The following is a 21,951-nucleotide window of genomic DNA, read 5'->3' as shown; positions in this document are numbered from 1 at the left end:
TACTGGAAGGCTGCCATAAAGTCTCCCCGCAGCCTTCTCAGTGTTTCAGCAGATGCCAACCCAGGATAGAGGAGGGGGAAAATATGGGAAAAAAAAAAAAAAAAAAAAAAGTTCTGTGTGCTCCAGGACAGAAAACCTCCATTGGATTTTATCCTGACCCTCCTGCAGGGCGGGTAAGGACGAGCGGGTGCTGGTCGGTAACGGCACGGTCAGAGGACCAGCAGCGCCTTTTGTCATGTCCTACTTGTGAGTCCTGCAACAGAGCATCGCTCCCAGCTTCGTGCTACAAAGTCTGAGTAAAAGTCCAAGAAAGGCTCTTCCTTCACAGCTCTGGAAGCTCAGCCAGAGTTCGAGTAGCCCCCCCGAGCTCCTTGCATTGCCTGGGCTCCCCCCGCCAGCCTCTCTCCTCCCCCAGCACTTCCAGTGGAACATTTCCCATTCCTCTGCACTTTACGGGAAAGCCTCAACCCTGGCAAGCCCCCTATAGCGGTATATATGCATGTATATACATCGATAAAACAAGTCGCTTCGGGCTTGCGGCTCGGGTGGTCGCGGCGGGCGGAGCGGGAACCCCGAGCGGAGCGGAGCCGAGCCGTGCATTGTGGGAGCTGTAGTTCGCGGCTCGCAGCACTACAAGTCCCAGCCTCCCGGCGGCGGCGGAGAAGGAGGAGGAGGAGGAGGAGGAGGAAGGGAGCCGGCTCGGCCCAGGCCTCCAGCCCGTGCGGGAGAGCCCCCCGGGGGCGGGCCGCGGCGGCATGCGGCTCCCCGGCCGGCTCGGCCCGCTCCGCAGCACGCCCCTGGCTGCCCGGCCGCCGGGGAGGGTCAGAGCGGGGCCGGCGGCGGGCAGACGCGCCTTCTCCCGCGGGCGGCTCGGCGGCACCATGGCAGAGGAGGCCAAGCGGCTGGCCGCCTGCGCGGCGGTGGACAAGCACGTCCAGGTGAGACGGCCCGGACCGCAGCCCTGCTCGGGGCACGGGGGGCACGGACCCCCCCGGTGCGCGGAGCGGCCACGGGAAGCAGGGAACGCCCGGTGCACGGAGTGGCCGTGGGGTGCACGGAGCCCCCCGATACGCGGGGTGCCCACGGAGTGCAGGGACGGACCCCGGGGTGCACGGAGTGGCCATGGGGTGCAGTGACCCCCCCCCCCCCCAATGCACAGAGCGGCCATGGGGTGCAGGGACGGGCTGCGGCGTGCACGGGCCCCCCAGTACACGGAGTGGTCCCAGGGTGCAGGAACGGCCCCCGGGGTGCAGGGGACCCCCCCGCCCCCAATGCACGGAGTGGCCCCCGGGGTGCAGGGACCCCTCCGCCCCCAATGCACGGAGTGGCCCCCGGGGTGCAGGGACCCCCCAATGCACGGAGTGGCCATGGGGTGCACGGAGCCTCCCAGTGCACGGATGGGCTTCGGGTGGCACGGACCCCTCCAGTGCACGGAGCAGTCCCGGGGTGCACGGACGGGTTGCGGAGTGCACGGACCCCTCGCTCCCCCCAAAGCGTGGACGGTCCCGGAGTGCAAGGAGGGACCCTGGGGTGCACGGGCGGGCCCCGCCGAGCCTCCCCCTTGGCTTTGGGCTGCGTTCCTTTAGCCCGGAGAGAAGGGAGAAAACTACTTCTTCCGTCCGGTCTCTGCGCTCGCCCGGCGCACGCCTGCCAGGCAGCGGCCCCGTGCCTTGCTCGGCTCAGCACGGTGTTAGACCTTACCCCGAGGTTCGGGTCACGTCTTGCACCTCTAAACGTCCACAGTGCACCCTTCTGCGAGCGGGGCTGCGGTGGGAGTTCAGGCTAACGCCGTGTCCCGCTCTTTTCTCCAAGTCTGGGGTGCTCCACTGCTGCACCCTATTTCTGAGCACCCAAGCAAGGAGCAACAGCCCCTAACCAGGGGGTTGTGCCCTGTCCTCTGCAGGGAGGGAAACACAGCAAAGGGTTTTAATCGATCCCTTGAAGGTCAGATAGGACTGGAGTTGCTTGAGGTTTGGCACAGCCTGGTTGTGAGTGCTTGGAAGATCAACGGTTAAAGTCACGCAGTCGTTTATCTCAACGTTTGCTGGGCAAGCCCTTTTGCAACAGCAGTGATGAAACAGGCATCGAGTTGCTGCCAAGGAGGCAGATGTTAACAGTCAGGGGGAAAAAAATTCCCTTTTCCTTCCCGCTGCCCCATGCTGGGTTCGTGTCTTGAGGTTCAGTTGCCGATGGCTTCCCCGATGTCCCATAAATGTTTCACTTGTTTTGCAGCCTCTACTTCCTCTGAGCAGTCTGTACCTGCTGGCAGAGAGCACAGCCACATGCTCTCTGAGACCTACCCCTCTGCCAGGCCAGCGTGCTCAAAAGCAGTCTGTGGGGTGGGGGAGCCTGGGGGATGGACTGGCAGTTACATAAACCCCCCCTTTCTTACCCAACGCAAGCCCCAAAGTTGCTTACTGGGGGGGTTGTAGGAGGAAGGACTTTGTGTCGCAAGGTGTGTAGCTGGGGCACGACCGCTGCTGCGGGTTATCATGAGCTGGGTGCGCCTTTGATTTGGACTAAAATGCGACTCTTAATTTTTGGACTTTTCCTAGTGAAATAGCTGGCCTTTGAGCTGTTTTATGGTCAAGCAAACTTAGGATGATGTTTCTGACCATGTCCCAGCTGATTAAAGTTCAGGACCTGGCTAGCGAGGCTGGTTACGTAAAATATGCAGCGGCTGGGCTAATGTTACAATGCTTGCCGTGCAAGTTGGCTTGAAGCAATGGTGGAGAAGCAGGTTAGAGTCACCGCCAAGGAGTTAGATGGTCTCAGCTGTCAGAGAAAACCTGTCTCCCCTTCAGCTTGCGCTGGGAGGGTGCGGCTGCTGTTTGTAACGGATGGTTTTGTGTTTGGCCATTAGAGCTATCGCTGTTAACGGGAGGGAGGAACATAATCTCCGAAAGCAAAGCTGCGAACTCCCTCCCTTGCACGGCAGGGATGTGTGGGAGATGCCACTGACTTCAGGGTTCAGCTGTGCTGGACAAATATCTTCTGCTTAACCGTGCTGTAAATCCGTGGCACCGGGGACTTGGCACCAGTACTAGATCAGGCTCCTCGCTTGGCATCCTCCTTCACACCCATCCCTATCTGTGCCAGCACAGCAGCTCCTCATGCAGCCTGCAGCCGATGTAAACCTGGGGGTGGGTGGGGGGATTAGGAGAGGAGAACTTTTTTTCTCTTTATTTTTTTTAATTAAAGCCAGATTGGTGTGTTTACCCACAGCACTTGTCCCCGGGCAGCTGCAGGAGCAGAGTTCCCCTGTACCGGAGCAGACACTGAGATGACCAGCCTCAGAAGCTATGGGCTGTTGTGCCGCGACGGCTTGGAGGAGCGGGGCTGGCACGGGGCTTGGGGCTTTAGAGCCGTAAGCTGCTTGGGGAGAGCTGGCTTTGCGTTTATACAACACCTCTGAAGGCAGGCCCTGTTAGCATCTCTGTTAGAAATGAAAAGATGGGTGAGATCTGTAGGTCCTGCTGCCCCAGAGTGCTGAGGATTAATAAGAGGAAACTTTTGGCTTTGCACTGTATTTATCTCCTGCTCTTTGTCCATGTAAATCCTGGTCTTGGAAGCTTACATGGAACCGGCTAGCCCGTGTGGTGCTGCTGATGGCCACTTGATGTGCGTTGCCTTGTCACCATCTGTAACGTTGGGCAATGTCTCTAGGCCCTTGGGTTAGCTGAGAAAATGCTGTGCTCTCTGCTGACTCCACTCGTGGAGTCCATACGTAGGTCCTCAGCTGCGCTGCAGCTCAGTGCCTTGGTTTTGTTTGCTGGGGTTTTAGTAAACAACCTGAAATGTCCTTTTTTTTTTTTTTTTTTTTTTTTGCATGGGGTGCTGCTCCTCGGTGCTGTGAGCTGGGCCTGCCCCTTGCACACTGACCTCGTGCTCTGCCTCTCACCAATGTTTGCCCTGCCTGTTTTTAAAAGTGGATGTTTTTTGGCTGCTTTTGCCCCTGATCTGGCTGGGGTTGGAGCTGAGGAGGGAGAGGTGGGAGCCGTGGTAAGGCAGGGCTTGTGACAGCACCAGTGTAGACTGGTTTAAACTGTTTTTGGGAAACCCACTTAGCCCAAGGTCTTGCCACTGCCTAAGGGAGGGTGCTCATCCGTGATAAATGTCTTCAAGTTTATCACCAGTGATGGGCTGGGGCCCTTGGGAACCCTTCCCACTTCATTACAATGGAGTGGCTGATGCTGAGCCTTTCCCCATCCCTTTAGGGCATCCAGCTGCTGCAAGAAGCTGTCCCACCCTGTAGAAATGATGGCAAAGAGAAGAAACTGCTTCTTCCCAGGTGGAAGCAAGTCACTTGGGAACACCGGTACTGCCCATGTCCCGCCAGCCTCCGCGCAGCTTTGCTTGCCCCTTCCTCGGCTGGCCGTGCTTGGCTCTGCCCGCTGGGCAGGTGAAACCGAGAAACCTCGGATATTGGGTTTCTGCTGGCAACATTGCAGGCGTGCAGCTGTGATCTGTTGCTTTCCCCGTCTTTTGCAAAGTCACGGTGATTAGTGAGGGCTGGGATATAAGCTGAGTCTCTGGTTGTGTGCTGGGTTTTGGAGAACTTTTGGGTTTTTTTTAAGCTTTTAACCTGCAGAAGCAAGGGAAATCATTAATCCTAGGGGAGTGTGACCTGCCGGGCAAGCTTGTGTGCCAGTAAGATTTTAGCTGGTTGAAATGCTGCAGGTGTGGCTTTTTCCACAGCTGCTGAACTCTGGATTTGCTGCACATTGTGAAAGAGCTCCAGACCTGTCTAATGTCCGAGAGATAACGCACAACAGCTTTGTGCCTGCATCTCTGGCTGGCTTGAAGTCTTTCTCATCTGAAGTCTCTGTGGTGATATTGGGCCTCCTTAAGTCAATTTAAGCTTTGGATCCCATCCAAAGAAGGGGAAGTACATTGAAAATTGGAAGTGTGCAAGAGGCTGCAGGTAGCTCTCAGTGGGTGGGAGACTGAGCTGATAGTAAACAGAGATTTACATCGCAGAGCATCTTCTTGCGGAGGTAACACAGGTGCACCCATCCACCCTCCGCCTGCAGCACCTTTTAGAAGCATGTCTGTATTACTGATGAGGCAGTAGTGGTCCTTCTTAAACCAGACCATAAGCAGAGAAAGGCCAGGGCTGAGCTGCAATTAAAATCTGATCCTCTTCAGCATATGCTGCCAGGCTCACCCATCTTTCACGTGTGTTGCTGGACTCTCATATAGGCAGTTATATACTCTGTTTTGGAGAGCGTTTTTTATTATACTCTAGGAATGGCTGCTGTGCTCTTTGCTTTGGCCGCTGGTGCATCTGTACTGTTTACTAACAATACCGTTGGCAGCAAACCCATGCTTTTACTGTGCGGCTTCCTTGGGAGATGTTATCTTGAGGTTGTTTCAGCTTCTTCCTTTGTGGTATTGTCTGAAACTCCCAGCTTTCCGGCAGGAGAGGGTGCATGGAGTGCCAGCAACCAGCAGTGAGTGTGCATTGAACACCCTGGGTGTTGGACCGTGGTGGTATTTAGCAAGCACATGTCCTTTAAGGAGAGGGCTAGTTGCTTGAAATCCCTTAGCCACAGACAGTGGTCGTGCCTTTGCTGGCCCGGTGTGTTCCCTTCCTTGCCTGCAGCGTGCTAAGACGTTGTGTGTCAGCGTGCATCTCTGGGCAAGGTTTCTCTTGCATGTGTTTATAACGTCGAGTGTACTGGAAAAAGCGGACAGCCCTTGTGCTGAGCCCCCAGTAACAGCTCTCCTCTGTCTCTCTTTGATTTGCAGAACAATCAAGTTCTCGGGATCGGGAGCGGTTCTACGATTGTCCACGCGGTGCATCGATTAGGTAGGATGCTCCCCTTCGTGTCCCTCCCACCACAGAAAGTCCCCTTGTCCAGCTGTTCCAACTACTTGAAAAATATGCTAAACCGTCTGGATGCTGACTTAGAGCTGATGCATCGGGTCTGTTCACCAACTGTTGTGTCCTCCTTGAAGCTGAAGGTTAAAACTGGGTCTTGTGCCCCAAATTTATTGCCTAGAGTGTCCTGAGGAGGTAATGATTTGCCACCTGTTCTCCCCGTACAGCCAGGCAAAGCGCTTTACTGGCACCCACCACAAACTGGAGCTAAACCCCTCCATCTCCTTCCAGCCCTGCCCTGTCCTAACTTGCTTTGTGGCTTTGGGCCATGCAGCTGCTCTGCTTCCGTTAACCCATTTGTATGCAGCTGACGCTGCTTGCTCACATTCACGTTATTCACATTGAGGGTCCTGCTGAGGTGTAATGAAAATGAGGAATGAAATCCTGCTGCATTTTTTTTTTTTATACCCTACAGCTAGGTTTATCTGCTTGCCCCAGGTGCAGGTTTGCTCAAGGTGTGATTCAGAAAATTTCAGCAAAATATTCAAGGGAGGCAAATGCATTTTTGCAAAGTGAATGTGAGGGTAATTACCCTCACGCTTCATTGCAGAGGTTTAAAGTTTGCTTTGCAGGGCACTCTCAGCCCTAGGGCAGATCTGCTTGTGGAGGTGCTGTACCTCGTCCTGCTTCGCTGTCCTTGGATGCAAAATTGAGCAGCCGTGCGCGATGCGTCTGGAGTACAGCATCAGCCCTGTTGTTCGTGGGGGGCTTGCTCGGACACGGGGGGGACCTCTCGTTTGGAAGCAGAGTTCAGTGTGTCCCACCTGGGTGGCTCTGTGTGGCTGGGAAGTCCCCTTGTGACCCCCAGCTCCCTTGGGCAGAGCCGTCCCCAGCCCACCACGGGTGAGCAGGGCTGAGGTCTGAGCACAGCTCGGTGCTTCGCAGGGAAACAGCAGAGATGGTGCTGTGCCTGCCCCTTGGCACCCGCCTCACCCCACGCTCTGGGTGTAATACGCGTATTTGGGAGCTGCCGATCAGCTTTCTGGGTTTGGCTCGGTATTGCAACTGCTCCCGACTCTAACACAGAATCAATCTCTAAATAAATGGGTATAGTATTTAAAGTGGAGTGCAAATTCTGACTTTTCACGTCTACTGAATGCGTTAGCACTGGGATGTGGGTTGTAACAACATACAGCCTCATGTATTGCGTCTTCAATCCTTCCAGCATCAGCGTTACTTTGAAGCATGTAGCCGTGTGCTTGCTCTGGTGTGAGAGCTGTTGCTGACTCTCAGGCTGTTGGCTTATGCCTAAGTATTGTAATTACTAAAATAACATTTTGTCCGTAATGATATTTTAGTAATAGATTTTAGTCATTTGAGGTTAACCTGGGGGAGGAAATATTTCTTTCCATTTAATGGAATACTGTATTTTATTAGTCCTTTCCCTGCCATATATTTAAATGTTCTATAATAAATGAATGTGACGTCCCCAAGGCAACAAGCCAGAAAACCTTTCAGGCAGCTGCTGAAGCTTTCTGTTTACAAGGAGCGCAGCAAAAGCTGTCTAATGGAGTGAGAGCGGGGAGTGGGGCTAATTTCCCCGGTGATGATTTGCTGACGAGGCTCCTCTGCTGCTGGAGACACAAAGGTTAATGGCTCGTGGTGTCTTGGGCTGAGCCAGGATGGGTGTTTAAACATTTCTGGCTGTAGAAACTGAGCCTTAGCCTATGCAGGGTGGCACCTGTTTGCATTTTGAGTGTGACTGAGTTATTTGCAAGCCAAGCAAGTAACTGCAGTGAGTCAAAGGGGTGGCTCTGAACTGAGATTTCTTAAAGTGAAAGTTGGTGTGTGTTTTGCCGTCTGCAACGAACAAACGAAGCCGCCTGCTTTTTTTTCCCTTACAGCCGAGCGGGTTAAACAGGAGAACCTGACGATCGTCTGCATCCCTACGTCTTTTCAGGTAAGCGCTTTCCTCCTTTGCTTTCTGCTAGTCCAAACACTTACGCAGGGGATCTTCCCTTTGGCTGCGGGAGGTAACCACGCTGCTCTCCAGACTGGCTTACTGCGGTGTGAGTTAACCGAAAGCACCGGTGAAAGCAGCTGTGACGCAGCCTGCAGATGGACCTTGTGAAGCTGGCGGTGGTGGTTCTGTGTTACCCTGACCTGAGCTGCAGGGATGCCATAGTGCTAGGAGGTGTGTTTTGAACCAGTGTGGTAATGCTGGTTATGTCAGTGTTGGCGTGTGGCTTGATCTGGGTCCTGCCTGCAGAAAAATGCTGTTTAGTGGTGAACCAGACTCATAATGTAAAACTCATTGGAGACGCTTAGTCTCCTTTGATTCTTCATCAAGCCCTGAAAGCTGTAAAAATCATGCTGCAAGCAATAACAGCAAGCTCATGTGTTTTCAGGAGGAACTTGAAATGGATCAACTGGCTTTTATAAGAAATTGCAGAAGAGAAATCAGCTTAATCTTTCCTTTGATGTGCAGCTTTTGCAGGGATTGGTTCATACCAAGCTAGCTGTTGAGAGGTTTGCAGGGAGAGGGAGAATGTGGCTTGGTGGTGAAACGCAGAGCTGCCGGGGAAGCTTCTGAGCTGCTTCCATGCCTTCATGCACCTGCCTTTGGTTCTCTTTGCCTCTGTTCCCTGAGGTGGGAACGCGCTGCAGAGGAGCACCTGACACCTTGAGGTGACATGATGGGGAGGACCACCCGCAGGGTTTTTGAGGCTGGGTGGCAATGCTCTGGTCTAGGAATTGGGCACGTGTCCTTCTCACGGTCCTGGTGTGGACCCTGGGATTGTACTTTCGTCACAACTTTTCCACCGTGAGGACAATCAAGCAGTGAGGCAGGCTGTGCAGAGTCCGTCCTTCAAGGTTTTCAAGACCTGAGTGGGTTAAAGCCCTGAACAACCTGGTAGCTGACCCTGCTTTGACCTGGAGGTTGGATAGAGACCAACCTGCATTATCCTAAAATCTTATGAAAACTTAACATCCTCTTACGCTGCAGATGTTCTTTAAGTGTGAGTGTGGGGTGATGGGATTCTCTCTTTTCCCAGCTGTTGCAACCAACCAGTGGCCAACTGGGGTATAACACAAACTGCTGCAAAGGGCAAAAAGTAAAAACTAGGTTTTTTTTTTTTTCTTTAACCTGTATCAGTACTTCTGTGCATATATAGACTGTGGTGAGAGTCTATCTTTGATCTGTTTAAAATGATCCCCATCTTGAGATACCACGTCCCATTTGAACCTAGGAAAAGCGCTCTGAGTTCAGTCATTAGGTCTTACAGAAAATATTGATAAAGCTCTCGTAGTGAATATGGTCTGGAGCCTGTCCTGCCTTGAAATGTTGGGATAGTTCATGTAACGCTACAGAGTTTCTTACCAGTAAAACAAAAAGGTTGCTGTTAAAGGGAAGAGATAGATCGTACACCTGCAGGAGCCCAAATCCCCCAGACGTGGGGCTGCCTCGTATCTTTTGCAGTCTCTTAGACCTCAGCCAATTCAGAGTGAAGCATTCCTAGGTCAGCAAAACAGCATCTTATTTTCGCTATGCACAGGTGTAAATGGCTGCCTGAGGTCACTGGCAAGGAAGAATTGGTTTCAGCGGGCTTTTATTCTCCTCCCTTCCCTATTGTCAGGTTGGTTTATTCCATCACCATCAGTAAAGCTAGAGCCGGGGTAAGTATCTGTCCCTTGGCTTTTGCGTTGTTTCTTCTTTTCACCCGGACGTGTGCTGAGAGCACGCAGAGCGAGACCGTTCTTGGCAAGTGCTGCGCAGTTACTGCTGCTTCTCCCCCAGTTGTGCAGCTCTGCTTTTGATTCCTGCTGATCCGCTCCCACCGCCTTGCAAGCGGAGAGCCTGAAGGGAGCCACCTCGTTTCGACACTGCTGACTCTTAAGGCTGTTCAGGGTCTGGCCTGCATGTGCAGCACAACGTTTTTCAATGCTTTCAATTCCCAGATTCCTAACATTACGTGGACACCATGTAATGAATGTAAACCCACTGATTTTTTTTTTTTTTTATTCTTTTAATTTTGTGAGTCCTTAGGGCAATCCTAATGCACAGATCAAGAGCCCGCAGCCCGTGGGTGTTAAAACTGCATGCTATGAAATGCCACGTAAATGATTCAAATCATACTTCATTGCCAGGAGTACCACCTGCTAGTTCTTAATGCGTCTGGGACACCAATACGTGCACTTTGTTAGTGTTAGTGGGTAAAATTCAGGAGAATTAAGTTGATCCAGGCTATCGCATTGGGGTTTCTTGGACTAGCTACAGCATGGTAGGAAGTTCAGACTCGAGCAGAGTCCGTGCAAGGAGGGATTCTCACTTGGGTGATGATTTGTAACACAGAAAATTCAACCAGTTCAAAGTTCTGTAAGCTTGGACTCCTGTTCAAAGTGATGGACCGAGTGAAGGGTAACTCTGCGTGCTCTGTGTTGTATTGCCACTAGAGGGAAATACCCAGCCACTTCAGTAAAAGTAGATTGGAGCCACCAAACAGCTGTTTCAGGAGGCTTCCCACACTTTTTCCATGAGTTGTGCTTTTCTTTTTTGCCTTTTTTGTTTGTTTGTTTCTTTCCAATATGAAAAATATTTTCATTGTTAGTCCTGCATTGCTATGGTGTAAATATTTCATTTTCTTGCTCCCATTTTTCAGCTGAAGGAAATCAGAGGGGGTGGATGGGTGTGCGGGAGAATGATGTTCAAGCTGAAACAACACAGGACTCAAAAATCCCCTATCTGCTGTAATGCTTAGATATAAGTGATTCCCACCAAGCTGATGGGGCCTCCTGCTATTTAGTACAGAGAGATCTGGACCCAGGAGCCCTGTTGCACCGTCTGAGCATTTTAATTCAAATCAGCAGCAGGGTTTTCTTTTGATTGAAATAATCTGGTCTGGAAGCATCATTTTCTCCTTGCCATGTGTTCCTGCTGCTGGCTGCAGTCTCTCCACCAGCTCAGGGTTGAGCTTTCCCAGGGAGACGCCATCCTTGCCACAGCCGGGGGAATGGCACCAGGAGTCTGTTTTCCTTTCCTGCCACCAGTAAATGGTGTTTGCTGTCTTCTTGATGCACAGGCCCGTCAGCTGATCCTGCAGAACGGCTTAACGCTAAGTGACTTGGACCGACATCCAGAGGTAAGTGGGACCGTGGAGACCTCACCTGACCTTCGTCTAACCTGGTCCTTCGTAAAGCATCAGGCTCCTTTGTCTGCCCCTGAGGATGAGAGTTCAGGCAGCCATGCTGCTGAACGTGAGCGAGAACTAGCTTAGTTTAATTTTTTTCCCCAAGCCTTAGTCTTGTCTTAGTGCTTGTCCCTTTAGATGGCAAGGAGGCTGCCGACTTGTGTTTCTTCCACGTGTTTGGCACCTCTTCCAGGCTGAGGCTTGCTGGCCTGAGATAGGGATATGGTGTTGCTGAAGTGTTGTGACCAAGATTTTCCCCAGGAGCCCTCCCACCCCTTAGCTGACACCAGTAGAGGCTGAAATGATGTGCCTTGAAGGCCAGCAGTTGGTTTTGGTTTTTCTTTCTCCTGCTCTCACATGCCTGTGGTTTAGCTGGGGCTGGTATCCTCGGGTGGCTGATTAGATGCTTGTCTCTGGTCAGGCTGGCATCAAGGTGGTCCCGGCTTTAGTGACATTTCTGGCTGCTGCTTGGGACCTGACACCCTCCCGAGCTGTGCCAAGAGCAGTGCCTTGATGCTGCATGGGAGAGGTTTCCACACCAAGTTTCTCCTCTTCCTACAGCTTGATGTCGCCATCGATGGAGCAGATGAAGTGGACTCTGACCTCAACCTTATCAAAGGTGGCGGGTGAGCCTTGCTGGCTGTCTGTCTGTCTGTGTGCGGCGCTGGTGGCGGTGGCCTCTGAGCATCCTCTTCTGGCTGCGGATGTCTGCGGGGGTGGGCTGGAGAGGCTGATGGGACCCTGTGCAGGGCCGTGCATGCACCTGCAGTGGGAGATGGCTCCTGGCCGAGAGTGTGTGCAAGGGACAAGGGGGATAAAGCGATGGGGTAGGGGAAAGAGTCCTGGTGTGGGGCAACAGCAGCACCAAAACCAGCAAGAACGTGGTGGAGGGGACTGGACTTTAGGACCATCAGGCACATGAAGGAGCAGTCTGTTTTCTGATTTCTGTATTATTTTTTTTCCTGCTTGCAGTGGTTGCTTGACGCAGGAGAAGATAGTTGCAGGATATGCAAAATGCTTCATTGTTATTGCCGATTACAGGTAAAAATAGTACTATTCATTATACCTCTCTGTCCCGTGGGTGGATTTGCATGGTCCTGTGTTAAGCCATTATTGTCCTTCCAGTGGGTGAGGGAAGCAGGAATAGGTGGAAATGAGCCTGACTCCCAGTCCTTCAGCAATTCACTTCAGCTTTTTTCTTAATTTTCAACTCGGCAAGCCTGCTTAGGAGTTAGTAGGGCTTGTGGTGAAATGGGTGCTCTGCTCTTTGAGCTCAATCATTGTCAGCACGAAATAAATTTCCCCTTCTGTACATACAGCCGCGGGGCTGTAGAAAAAACAATTTGTGTCCTGCTTGTCCAAAACATGTCAAAACAGGGCTTACGAGTGAATAGAGCATCGTGCATTAAACTGGTTCTTTCTACACGTGTTCACATGTGAACTGACCGCTGTGTCCTCCAGGGCCTTATGCCCGAGGGGTTTGCAAGAGGTAACGTGATAACGTTAATGGTGTTAGCAATGTAATGTCTGACACTAATCCCACCTCAAACTGTGTTCTCAGGAAAAAATCAAAGAGCCTCGGGGAGCAATGGAAGAAGGGAATTCCTATCGAAGTCATCCCCATGGCTTACGTCCCCGTCACCAGAGCCCTGACCAAAAACTTTGGAGGTGCTGCGGAGCTGCGGATGGCTGTTAGCAAGGCGGTACGTGTCCCTCATCAGCCCTGCTTCCCCAGAGGAGCCACCTGAACATGGGCAAACAGAAGACCAGAGGTCTGGCCTCTCATCTAATTAAATCTAGGCTTTCATTCCCATGAGTGGCCTCTTGTGTCATTCCCCCTAATTATACTTTGGTTAATGAACTGTGCGTTTAGGTGTCAGGGCTGCTTATGGAAAGCGTCTCTGGCTTATGTCACCTAAAGCAAGCATCCCTGAGCAGGGAGAGGAGGGATTGCCAGTCCGGGTCTGACCTGCTGCTCTGCGGGCATGTGGGGGGGCTGGAGGGCAGTCTGTGCTGCCAAAGAGGGTCTCAAGTTGGGGGGGCAGCTCACGCTCTGACCCAGGCTCCTCTACCACACAATGCCAGGCTAAATTAAAACTGAAGATGTTTTGACTCCGCTGCCGCCATCCTATCCTGACTTGGGCAAGGGGGACCTGCCAGCCCCTGGCCCTGCCAGCCCCTGCCAGCATCCTTGCATGGCAAGCAGAAAGGAGGGCTGTCTGCAGCAATGGCTGGAGTTAACGCCCAAAAGCTGAATACTTGTTTTTAATGCGTCTTATCCCAAGAGGCTGTAGGGACTCAGGCATTTGTGTGCCTGAGTAGAGCAAACCAGTCATTCTCTATGAACTTGAGACCAGCCTTGCTCAGGGAACGCGCATCGGTGCTGCTCCAGCACGAGCTGTGTCCTCAGAGGATGCTGGTCCCTCCTGGCACGTGTGGTTGCACACCTTGCTCAGCGCTGCTGAAACGCCTTGTCCTCAGCCCCAGCTGTCCCTGCTCTGTTGAAAGGACCCAATTGCTCCTTCTGTTGGGCTTGAGAGAGTGCTGGGCACGTCTGGGATGCTGATGGCCAGCAACTCTTCAACTCCAAAACCTCCCCATAGCATCCAGCAGCATGCTGTTAATCACTGCGGTGGAGGGGTCTTCTTTTGGCTTCAATCGCCTGTAATAGCTTTTTTAGGACATGAATGTAGCTTTACTCTTGTGAAAAGGATCCCCTGTTGCAGTGATGAAATTGCATCGATGTTGCCAGCTTCTGCATGATGATCAGTACACAGGAGAATGGGGAACAAACAGTTGCCTTGGGCGATGGTTTTACTTACAGGCTTATTATGGACTGTCCTGATTTACTTGACTGATGAGTCTCTAAACCATTGCAGCAGGGACGGCTGGTCCTGGTGAGAGGCTGTGACAGTCCCTGGCTGTGCCTGGTAGACAAGGAGCTCTCAGTGCTGACAAATGTGTTTCATTCCCAGGGCCCCGTGGTGACGGACAATGGGAACTTCATCCTGGACTGGAAGTTTGACAAGGTTCATGAATGGAGTAAAGTGAACGCCGCTATAAAAATGATACCAGGTAATGTCTGTGATTTTAAAAAAGCAAAAGCTGGCGAAGGCTTGATCTGTGCTAGATAACCCTGATCATGGGAGCTCTCCCCTGGGTAGGAGGAAATGTGTGTGTTTACTGCCCTCTTAGGGGTCCATACATTTGTTTCTACTTCAGAGATCTATCAGCTGAATTAGTACAGCTGTGCCCAAGAGATATTCCTGTATGGTGGTGAAAACCTGGGGCGATGCCGGGTGACTTGTGACACTGTTTTCCATTAGGCATGCCAATCCTGTGCTCTTTCTTACTCTCCTTGGGCCCATTTAGAGAGGGACTTTAATGGAAACACTGGTGGACTCTGGAGTGAGGGTTCGCACTGGGTTACAATATTTTCCAGAAGCTGCTTACAGCTCTGCTGTATCCCACTAACTGCTCATCCCACTACCGTTGTGTAGTCCTATGGGCTCACCTTGCTGTGAGGGTGCAGTGTATCCTAGCTGTTGCTGTAGCTATTGCTGTGCAAGAGAGAAGCAGTGGCCGATCACGCTGCAAACAAAATGGCCTCTCCACAAGGGCTCCTGCCTTGCGTGAGACCTGCTGCCCAGGCCAGAGCTGCTTCTGGATGCCCCAGGTCTGTCCAGGGGCAGTGGCACTGTCTGGACGTCAGTGAAGCAGCAGATAGATTGGCTTAGCCACATCTGGATGTCTTGTCTGGTTATTTTGGCAAAGTCTGCTCTTGAATCTGGTCAGCTTTTGAAGACATATTGTTGTATCTTTTATCTTTGAGTTTATCCCAGATACCTGCCTGCCCCTGAAGTCCATAACACAACTGCCTTCACTGACCGTGTGTTGTCAGAGGATGCAGGTTGGGATCCTGTTGCAGAAACCTTGATGTCCCCACAGAACGGCAATATATTGTCCTGGCACCATGATTAAAACACCAGACCAGGCAAAGGCCATGGGTGTAGGCTGGGTGAAGGGTCACCAGTAACTTCTAGTTGCTTCTGTCTGGTGGCTTTGCTTCCCTCAATGCTGCTTATAAGGCTGATTTACTGAAAATATACCCATTTTCTTTTTTCCTGCTCTAGGAGCAAACTGCTAGGATGCTACCTCTGCCTTGGCTTGTCCTGGTGTCTTTGTGGTCTGAATAATTACTTGGCAGTTGCTTGCAGCCAGCAGTAGATGGCAGGTTTGGACCTTGAGCAGGAGCAGATCTAAATGAACCGGTGACCACAGCTGGTCTGGGCTGTCTCTGGTGCAGCGCTCCATATCCTAATGTCGTTGCTGCCCATGGCTGTACAAATGTTTGTATCGTTAGAGCTGTTTCTGTGCAAGAGAAACAGTGGCTGGTTATGCTGTTTGCAAACAAAACAGCCTCTCTGCAAGTACTTCTTCCTTTTATCTCTTCTGGTCAAGAGATGAAGGGGTAAATGATGGTACCTGCTCCATCGTGTTGGTATGGAGATAGCCGGGTCAGTCGAACATGGCACCAGGCCTGCTGGTGACAGACGGGGTACGCCTGTCTCAAAGGGGGAAGAGGGTCTTTGTACAGGAGTTAGCAGGGCTCATTGAAAGAGCTTTAAACTAGATTTGAAGGGGGAAAGGGATAAAACCAGGTTCACTAGAGATAAGCCTGAGGGCAGCTCGCCAGTGTTTGAGGGACAGTGTGCTAGCGAGGTCCTTCAGTATGCTGCCTCAGTGGAGGTAGGGGATGGAGATCCATGCAGCAGCAAAGACAAAAGGGTTATGGATGTGTTAGAACCCAGGGAAGCACCTGAGAATGGTCATGTAGGAATTAGGGCTTCTCCCCCAAAAAGCTGGTGGGATCAATAGCCCAGCTGAAGTGCATCTACAGCAATGCACGCAGCATGGGCAGCAAACAGGAGGAGCTGGAAGCCATTGTGCAGCAGGAAAACTATGATATAGTTGCCATCGTGGAAACGTGGTGGGATGACTCGCACAACTACAGTGCTTGCAATGGATGGCTATAAACTCTTCAGAAGGGATGGGCAAGGAAGGAGAGGCGGTGGGGTAGCCCTGTATGTTAGGGAGTGTTTTGACTGTCTAGAGCTTGATGATGGTGACGATAGGGTTGAGTGTTGATGGGTAAGAATCAGGGGGAAGGCCAATAAGGCAGAGAGCATGGTGGGAGTCTGTTATAGACCACCCAACCAGGATGAAGAGGCAGATGAAATATTCTATAAGCAGCTGGGAGAAGTCTCACAATCACAGCCCTTGTTCTCGTGGGGGACTTCAACTTACGGATGTCTGCTGGAAATTCAATACAGCAGAGAGGAAACAGTCTGGGAGGTTCCTGGAGTGTGTGGAAGATAGATAACTTCCTGACACAGCTGGTGAGGGAGCCGACTAGGGAAGGTGCCCTGCTGGACCTGTTGTGTGTGAACAGAGAAGGACTTGTGGGTGATGTGATGGTTGGAGGCTGTCTTTGGGCATAGCGATCATGAAATTACAGTAGAGTTTTTGATTCTTGGAGAAGTAAGGAGGGGGGTCAGCAGAACTGCTAGCTCGGACTTCTGGAGGGCAGACTTTGGCCTGTTTAGGAGCCTGGTTGACAGAGTCCCTTGGGAGGCAGTCCTGAAGGGCAAAGCAGTCCAGGAAGACTGGACATTCTTCAGGAAGGAAATCTTAAAGGCGCAGGAGCAGGCCGTCCCCACATGCCAAAAGATGAGCCAGCAGGGAAGAAGACCAGCCTGGCAGAACAGAGAGCTTTGGCTGAAACTCAGGGAAAAAAGGAGAATTTATGACCTTTGGAAGAAGGAGCAGGCAACTCAGGAGAACTACAAGGATGTTGTGAGGTTATGCAGGGAGAAATTAGAAGGGCCAAAGCCCAACTAGAACTTAATCTGGTTCCTGCCGTAAAAGACAAGAAAAAATGTTTCTATAAATACATTAGCAACAAAAGGAGGACTAAGGAGAATCTCCATCCTTTATTGGATGCGGGGGGAAACATAGTGACAAAGGCTGAGGAAAAGGCTGAGGTACTTAATGTCTTCTTTGCCTCAGTCTTTAAGAGTAAGACCAGTTGTTCTGTGGGTACCCAGCCCCCTGATCTGGAAGACAGGGACGGGGAGCAGCATGAAGGCCCCATAATCCAAGGGAAATGGTTAGTGACCTGCTACACCACTTAGACACACACAAGTCTATGGGGCAGGATGGGATCCACCCAAGGGTACTGAGGGAGCTGGCAGAAGTGCTCACCAAGCTGCTTTCAATCCTTTACCAGCAGTGCTGGCTAACCAGGGAGGTCCCAGTTGACTGGAAGTTAGCAAATGTGACGCCCATCTACAAGAAGGGCCGGAAGGAGGATCTGGGGAAATACAGGCCTGTCAGCCTGACCTTGGTGCTGTGGAAGCTGATGGAGCAGGTCATCTTGAGTGCCATCACATGACACATAGAGGACAAGCAGGTGATCAGGCCCAGTCAGCATGGGTTTATGAAGGGCAGGTCCTGCTTGACTAACCTGATGTCCTGCTTGACTAACCTGATCTCCTTCTACGACAAGGTGACCCACTTCATGGATGAGGGAAAGGCTGTGGATGTTGTCTACCTAGACTTTAGTAAAGCCTTTGACACGGTTTCCCACAGCATTCTCCTGGAGAAACTGGCTGCTCATGGCTTGGACGGGTGTACTCTTCGCTGGGTAAAGAACTGACTGGATGGCCGGGCCCAAAGAGTGGTGGTGAATGGAGTTTACTCCAGTTGGCGGCCGGTCACAAGCGGTGTTCCCCAGGGCTCTGTGTTGGGGCCAGTTCTGTTTAATATCTTTATCAATGATCTGGATGAGGGGATGGAGTGCACCCTCAGTAAGTTTGCAGATGACACCAAGTTGTGCGGGAGTGTTGATCTGCTTGAGGGGAGCAAGGCTCTGCAGAGGGATCTGGACAGGCTAGATCAGTAGGCTGAGGTCAATTGTATGAGGTTCAACAAGGCTCAGTGCCAGGTCCTGCACTTGGGTCACAACAACCCCATGCAACGCTACAGGCTTGGGGAAGAGTGGCTGGAAAGCTGCCTGGTGGAAAAGGACCTGGGGGTGTTGGTCAATAGTCAGCTGAATGTGAGCCAGCAGTGTGCCCAGGTGGCCAAGAAGGCCAACAGCATCCTGGCTTGTATGAGAAATAGTGTGGCCAGCAGGACTAGGGCAGTGATCGTGCCCCTGTACTGGGCACTGGTGAGGCCGCACCTCGAATGCTGTGTTCAGTTTTGGGCCCCTCACTCCAAGAGAGACATTGAGGGGCTGGACTGTGTCCAGAGAAGGGCAACGGAGCTGGTGAAGGGTCTGGAGCACAAGGCTGATGAGGAGCAGCTGAGGGACCTGGGGTTGTTTAGCCTGGAGAAAAGGAGGCTGAGGGGAGACCTCATCGCTCTCTACAACTGCCTGAAAGGAGGGTGTAGAGAGGTGGGGTCGGTCTCTTCTCCCAGGTAACAAGTGATAGGATGAGAGGAAATGGCCTCAAGTTGTGCCAGGGGAGGTTTAGATTGGATATTAGGAAAACTTTCTTCACTGAAAGGCTTGTCAAGCATTGGAACAGGCTGCCCGGGGAAGTGGTGGAGTCACCATCCCTGGAGGTATTTAAAAGACGTGTAGATGTGGTGCTTAGGGACATGGTGTAGTGGTGGACTTGGCAGTGCTAGGTTAATGGTTGGACTTGATGATCTTAAAGGTCTTTTCCAACCTAAATGATTCTATGATTCTATAGTCTCTGCACCATTTGCTGCTCAGAAATGGGCTTGCTAAGGGGAGAAGAGCATCTTCACTACCCAAAAGTGGATGAGCAGAACTGTTAAAGCTGGAGTGCAGTGGTGACAGCAGAGCTCTGGCCACCTTGCGCTTGTGGTAGCCCTTGTCCTCCATTTCTTTCCACCTTCCTGGCTTCTGAGTGTGGATCACTGTGAAGTTAGGAGCACCCCATAATTAAATGCAACCAAAAGTACATTTGCAAACAGGCTACAAGTTGCAGAGGTAGCATCAGATCTGCTGTGTCTTAACATTTGAACAAGTGTTACCCAGGTGTTCCCTAACAGGATAGGTTTTTAGATGCATTTAAAGGCAAAGGGAGTAAGTCTGTGGCTGCGTGTAGCTTCCTCTTGCTCCTGTGGGTCATCAGATGGCTGAAAATGCCACGCTCGTGATTGTGTTAGTGTAACGGTGGTGGCTGGGGTGGTGTGAACGTCGGGGGGAGCTTTGGGAGTTGTTTCTCGCTCTCTGGAGAGAGTTTCTTCTTGGGGTGGCCTCATGGAAAAGACTTCCTGGAGGATCCCTGTGTGGCTGATGCAACATCACCCAGGTTGGACGCCTCTCTCCAAACCTCTGACGGAGGCATTAGTGCCTTTTAATGAACAAAAACATGGTCAGAGCAGAGAATTCCAGCACTGGGGTGGCTCTGGCATTAACCAGCATGTGGCCTCTCGTTCCCCAGGTGTGGTGGAGACGGGACTCTTCATCGACATGGCAGAGGTGGTGTACTTCGGCATGGAGGACGGCTCGGTCAGCGTGCGGGAGAAGCAGCCTCGCTGACATCGGCACGCTGCCTGCTCTGCTTCGCCTTCGGCCAGTTTGATTCAGCTGTTGTAATGGTGCCAACCTGACGTTTTGCCTTAATGAGCAGCGGTTATTGCAGAAGACGGACGGGAAGTTGATCAGAATCCGCTGATGTGATACTGAATGTCTTTTTTTAAAAACAACAAAAAAATTATATTCTATTTCGATATATATATATTTTTACTTTACAGGAATGTTGTCTTTTTTAAAGAATCATTTAAACAAATTGCTTTAATGTTTTTATTTTATTTTCTAAGAAATACTTACCAAAAAGAATATTGCTTGTTTGTTTTCTGGTTTGTTTTTTTTCCTTTTTTCAAACAGAACTTGAACCCTTCTGGTTGCTCATAGTGCTTAGTGATTGAGGTCAGAAATACAATCCTAATGCATCCTTCTTAACCACCCTGGCTGGGAGGGTGATGCACGTAATGGGAGCGCATCCAGTCGGGACCTGCTGATGCCTTATTTGGAACCTTTTTGGTTCAGTATTTTATGCCTTTTATTTTTCTATACCACTGGTTTTTAATAGTTCAGGATGTCTAGATGTCCTCTGTGCACATGACAATTCTCTGAGCCTAGGGTGGTCTCTACATCCCTCCGTCTGGGACATTACTGAGGGCCTTTTCTGGGCCTCTGTGGAGGAGACCTTCATCCTTTGAGCCAAATTCTGCTCTCCGTTAATTCAGTACCTCTGATTAAAGTCTGTTCCTGTAGCTGGAGATGTTTGGGACTTCGTCCTTGTAAACCACGAGCAGAACTGGGTCCTTGATGAAGTTTACAGAAGCGTATTTGAGCAGCTTAGGGCAGTGTGGAATACTGTTCAGTGGCAAATTATTTGATTTGGAATGAAGGTTAATTATCACCCCTCGCAGCTGGTTGATTTGTGGAAGGATAGAGCAGAACGCACAGGAAAACCAAGTCTTCCTGCCTAAATTTCCCACATGTAGCAGGAGAGAGACACTCGTTCAGTATCTTGTTCTCGGTGTATAGGTGCTTTGCATGGTTCTGGTGTCAAAATGCAAGCCCTCTCTTTGTGTTGTAGACACTGAAATAAAGAGCTGTTATACCAGATTCGGTGGTAATTTGGTTCTTAAAGTAACTATTTTGTGGACAGCGGGGCAGATCGTCGTCGGACTCTAACTTCTGCTGTAGTTTCCCTTTACAAGGGCCCTTCACCCAGGCCAAATTCACCCTTCTGCATTTTATTTTTTTGCCTAAGGTAAATACATTCTTTTAAATTAACCAGATTATCTAATGAACACTTGTTTAGCTGCAGCGCTTGCTTTGTCACTGTCTTAAATTTGCACGTCTAGAACTTGCACATCTAAATCGTTTTTACAAAAAGGAGCTCTTTTTACATCTTTAAATTTTCCCCTTCCTGCACATCTATTCTGTTAATTCTGAAGCACTTGTACTGGCAAACTGGCTGCTATCCAGCTGACAACTTGCTGGAAACACTGGAATATCTCTTCCTGCAACCCTGATGCTGCAGAAGCTGTTTGCAAAACCCTCGTTCTTGCCACGGGCTGTTTTCAGATGTGTCTTGGGCTCCTAATGTAATCCTAGATAAACAGAGAGCAATCAAGCAAAGCTTTGTGCCCAAGCACCTTCTCAGCACACTTCTGGAAATGAGATTAGCAGGAGTGAATGTTGCTGTTGACTTTCTTCTCTCTCTCTGAAATCAAACAGCTCCTTCTCAAAAAGCCAATAAAACCATTACCGCACCATTACTTTCTGGCCCTGGACCAGATGTGATCTCATTCAGCTTTGTGCTTAGCAGGGGCTTGTTAAATCGAAGCCTGAAGGTGGCAGGTCTGATTCTTGAGCTTCTCCGGGTGCTTGGTAGAACTGGTGGGTGCTTTTGCAAGAGATGCAGCTGCTGGGGTGGGACTTTGTGGGGGTCTTGGGCAGAGTTCACTGTACTACCGAGATGGAATTAAAATCTCTGAAGTGCTGGAGAAAATTTGGTGCCTGAACCAGTTCTGGAGGCTTTGTGCAGATTTGCTTCGTGCCAACTCCCCCAGCTCAGATTTTCAGAGTCAGTAGATGGATTTTTGAGTTAAAGGTCTCCAAAGAAAGGTCTGGTCCTTTCCCTTGGAGGCTGCCAGGTGCCCTAACCTGTCCTGACCATCCACATCTTTGTCTGCCAGCATGTGTGGGGCACATTTAGATGTGGTGCAGGGAGTCTGTCCCCTCCTGCTGTGGCTTTGGCGTGTCGTGGCTCTGCCCTGTCACCAACACAGCCTGCTGACACTGACACTTAGCTGCCTAGCCATGAGCACGTTTGATGAAAATTAAGTGTACAGGCAGCAGAGGTATTTCTAGTCCCTGGT

The 21,951-nt window shown here is 51.0% G+C and overlaps 1 protein-coding gene across 1 annotated transcript; it reads left to right on the top strand.

Moving 5' to 3' along the window:
* Positions 1-659: 659 nt before the first annotated feature.
* RPIA (ribose 5-phosphate isomerase A) lies at positions 660-20,689 on the top strand. The gene is made up of 9 exons (XM_075499505.1): positions 660-938; positions 5,752-5,812; positions 7,729-7,784; positions 10,906-10,965; positions 11,575-11,639; positions 11,986-12,054; positions 12,575-12,716; positions 13,989-14,088; positions 19,497-20,689. Exons 1-9 carry the CDS (start codon positions 756-758, stop codon positions 19,592-19,594), a joined length of 834 nt encoding a protein of 277 aa, XP_075355620.1. The 5' UTR covers positions 660-755; the 3' UTR covers positions 19,595-20,689.
* Positions 20,690-21,951: the final 1,262 nt, after the last annotated feature.

Source organism: Mycteria americana, chromosome 4, assembly GCF_035582795.1.
Source record: "Mycteria americana isolate JAX WOST 10 ecotype Jacksonville Zoo and Gardens chromosome 4, USCA_MyAme_1.0, whole genome shotgun sequence".
NCBI classification, from domain to species: Eukaryota; Metazoa; Chordata; class Aves; order Ciconiiformes; family Ciconiidae; genus Mycteria; species Mycteria americana.
Note: the sequence above shows the minus strand (reverse complement) of the source record. Positions and strands in the feature narration are given on the sequence as shown.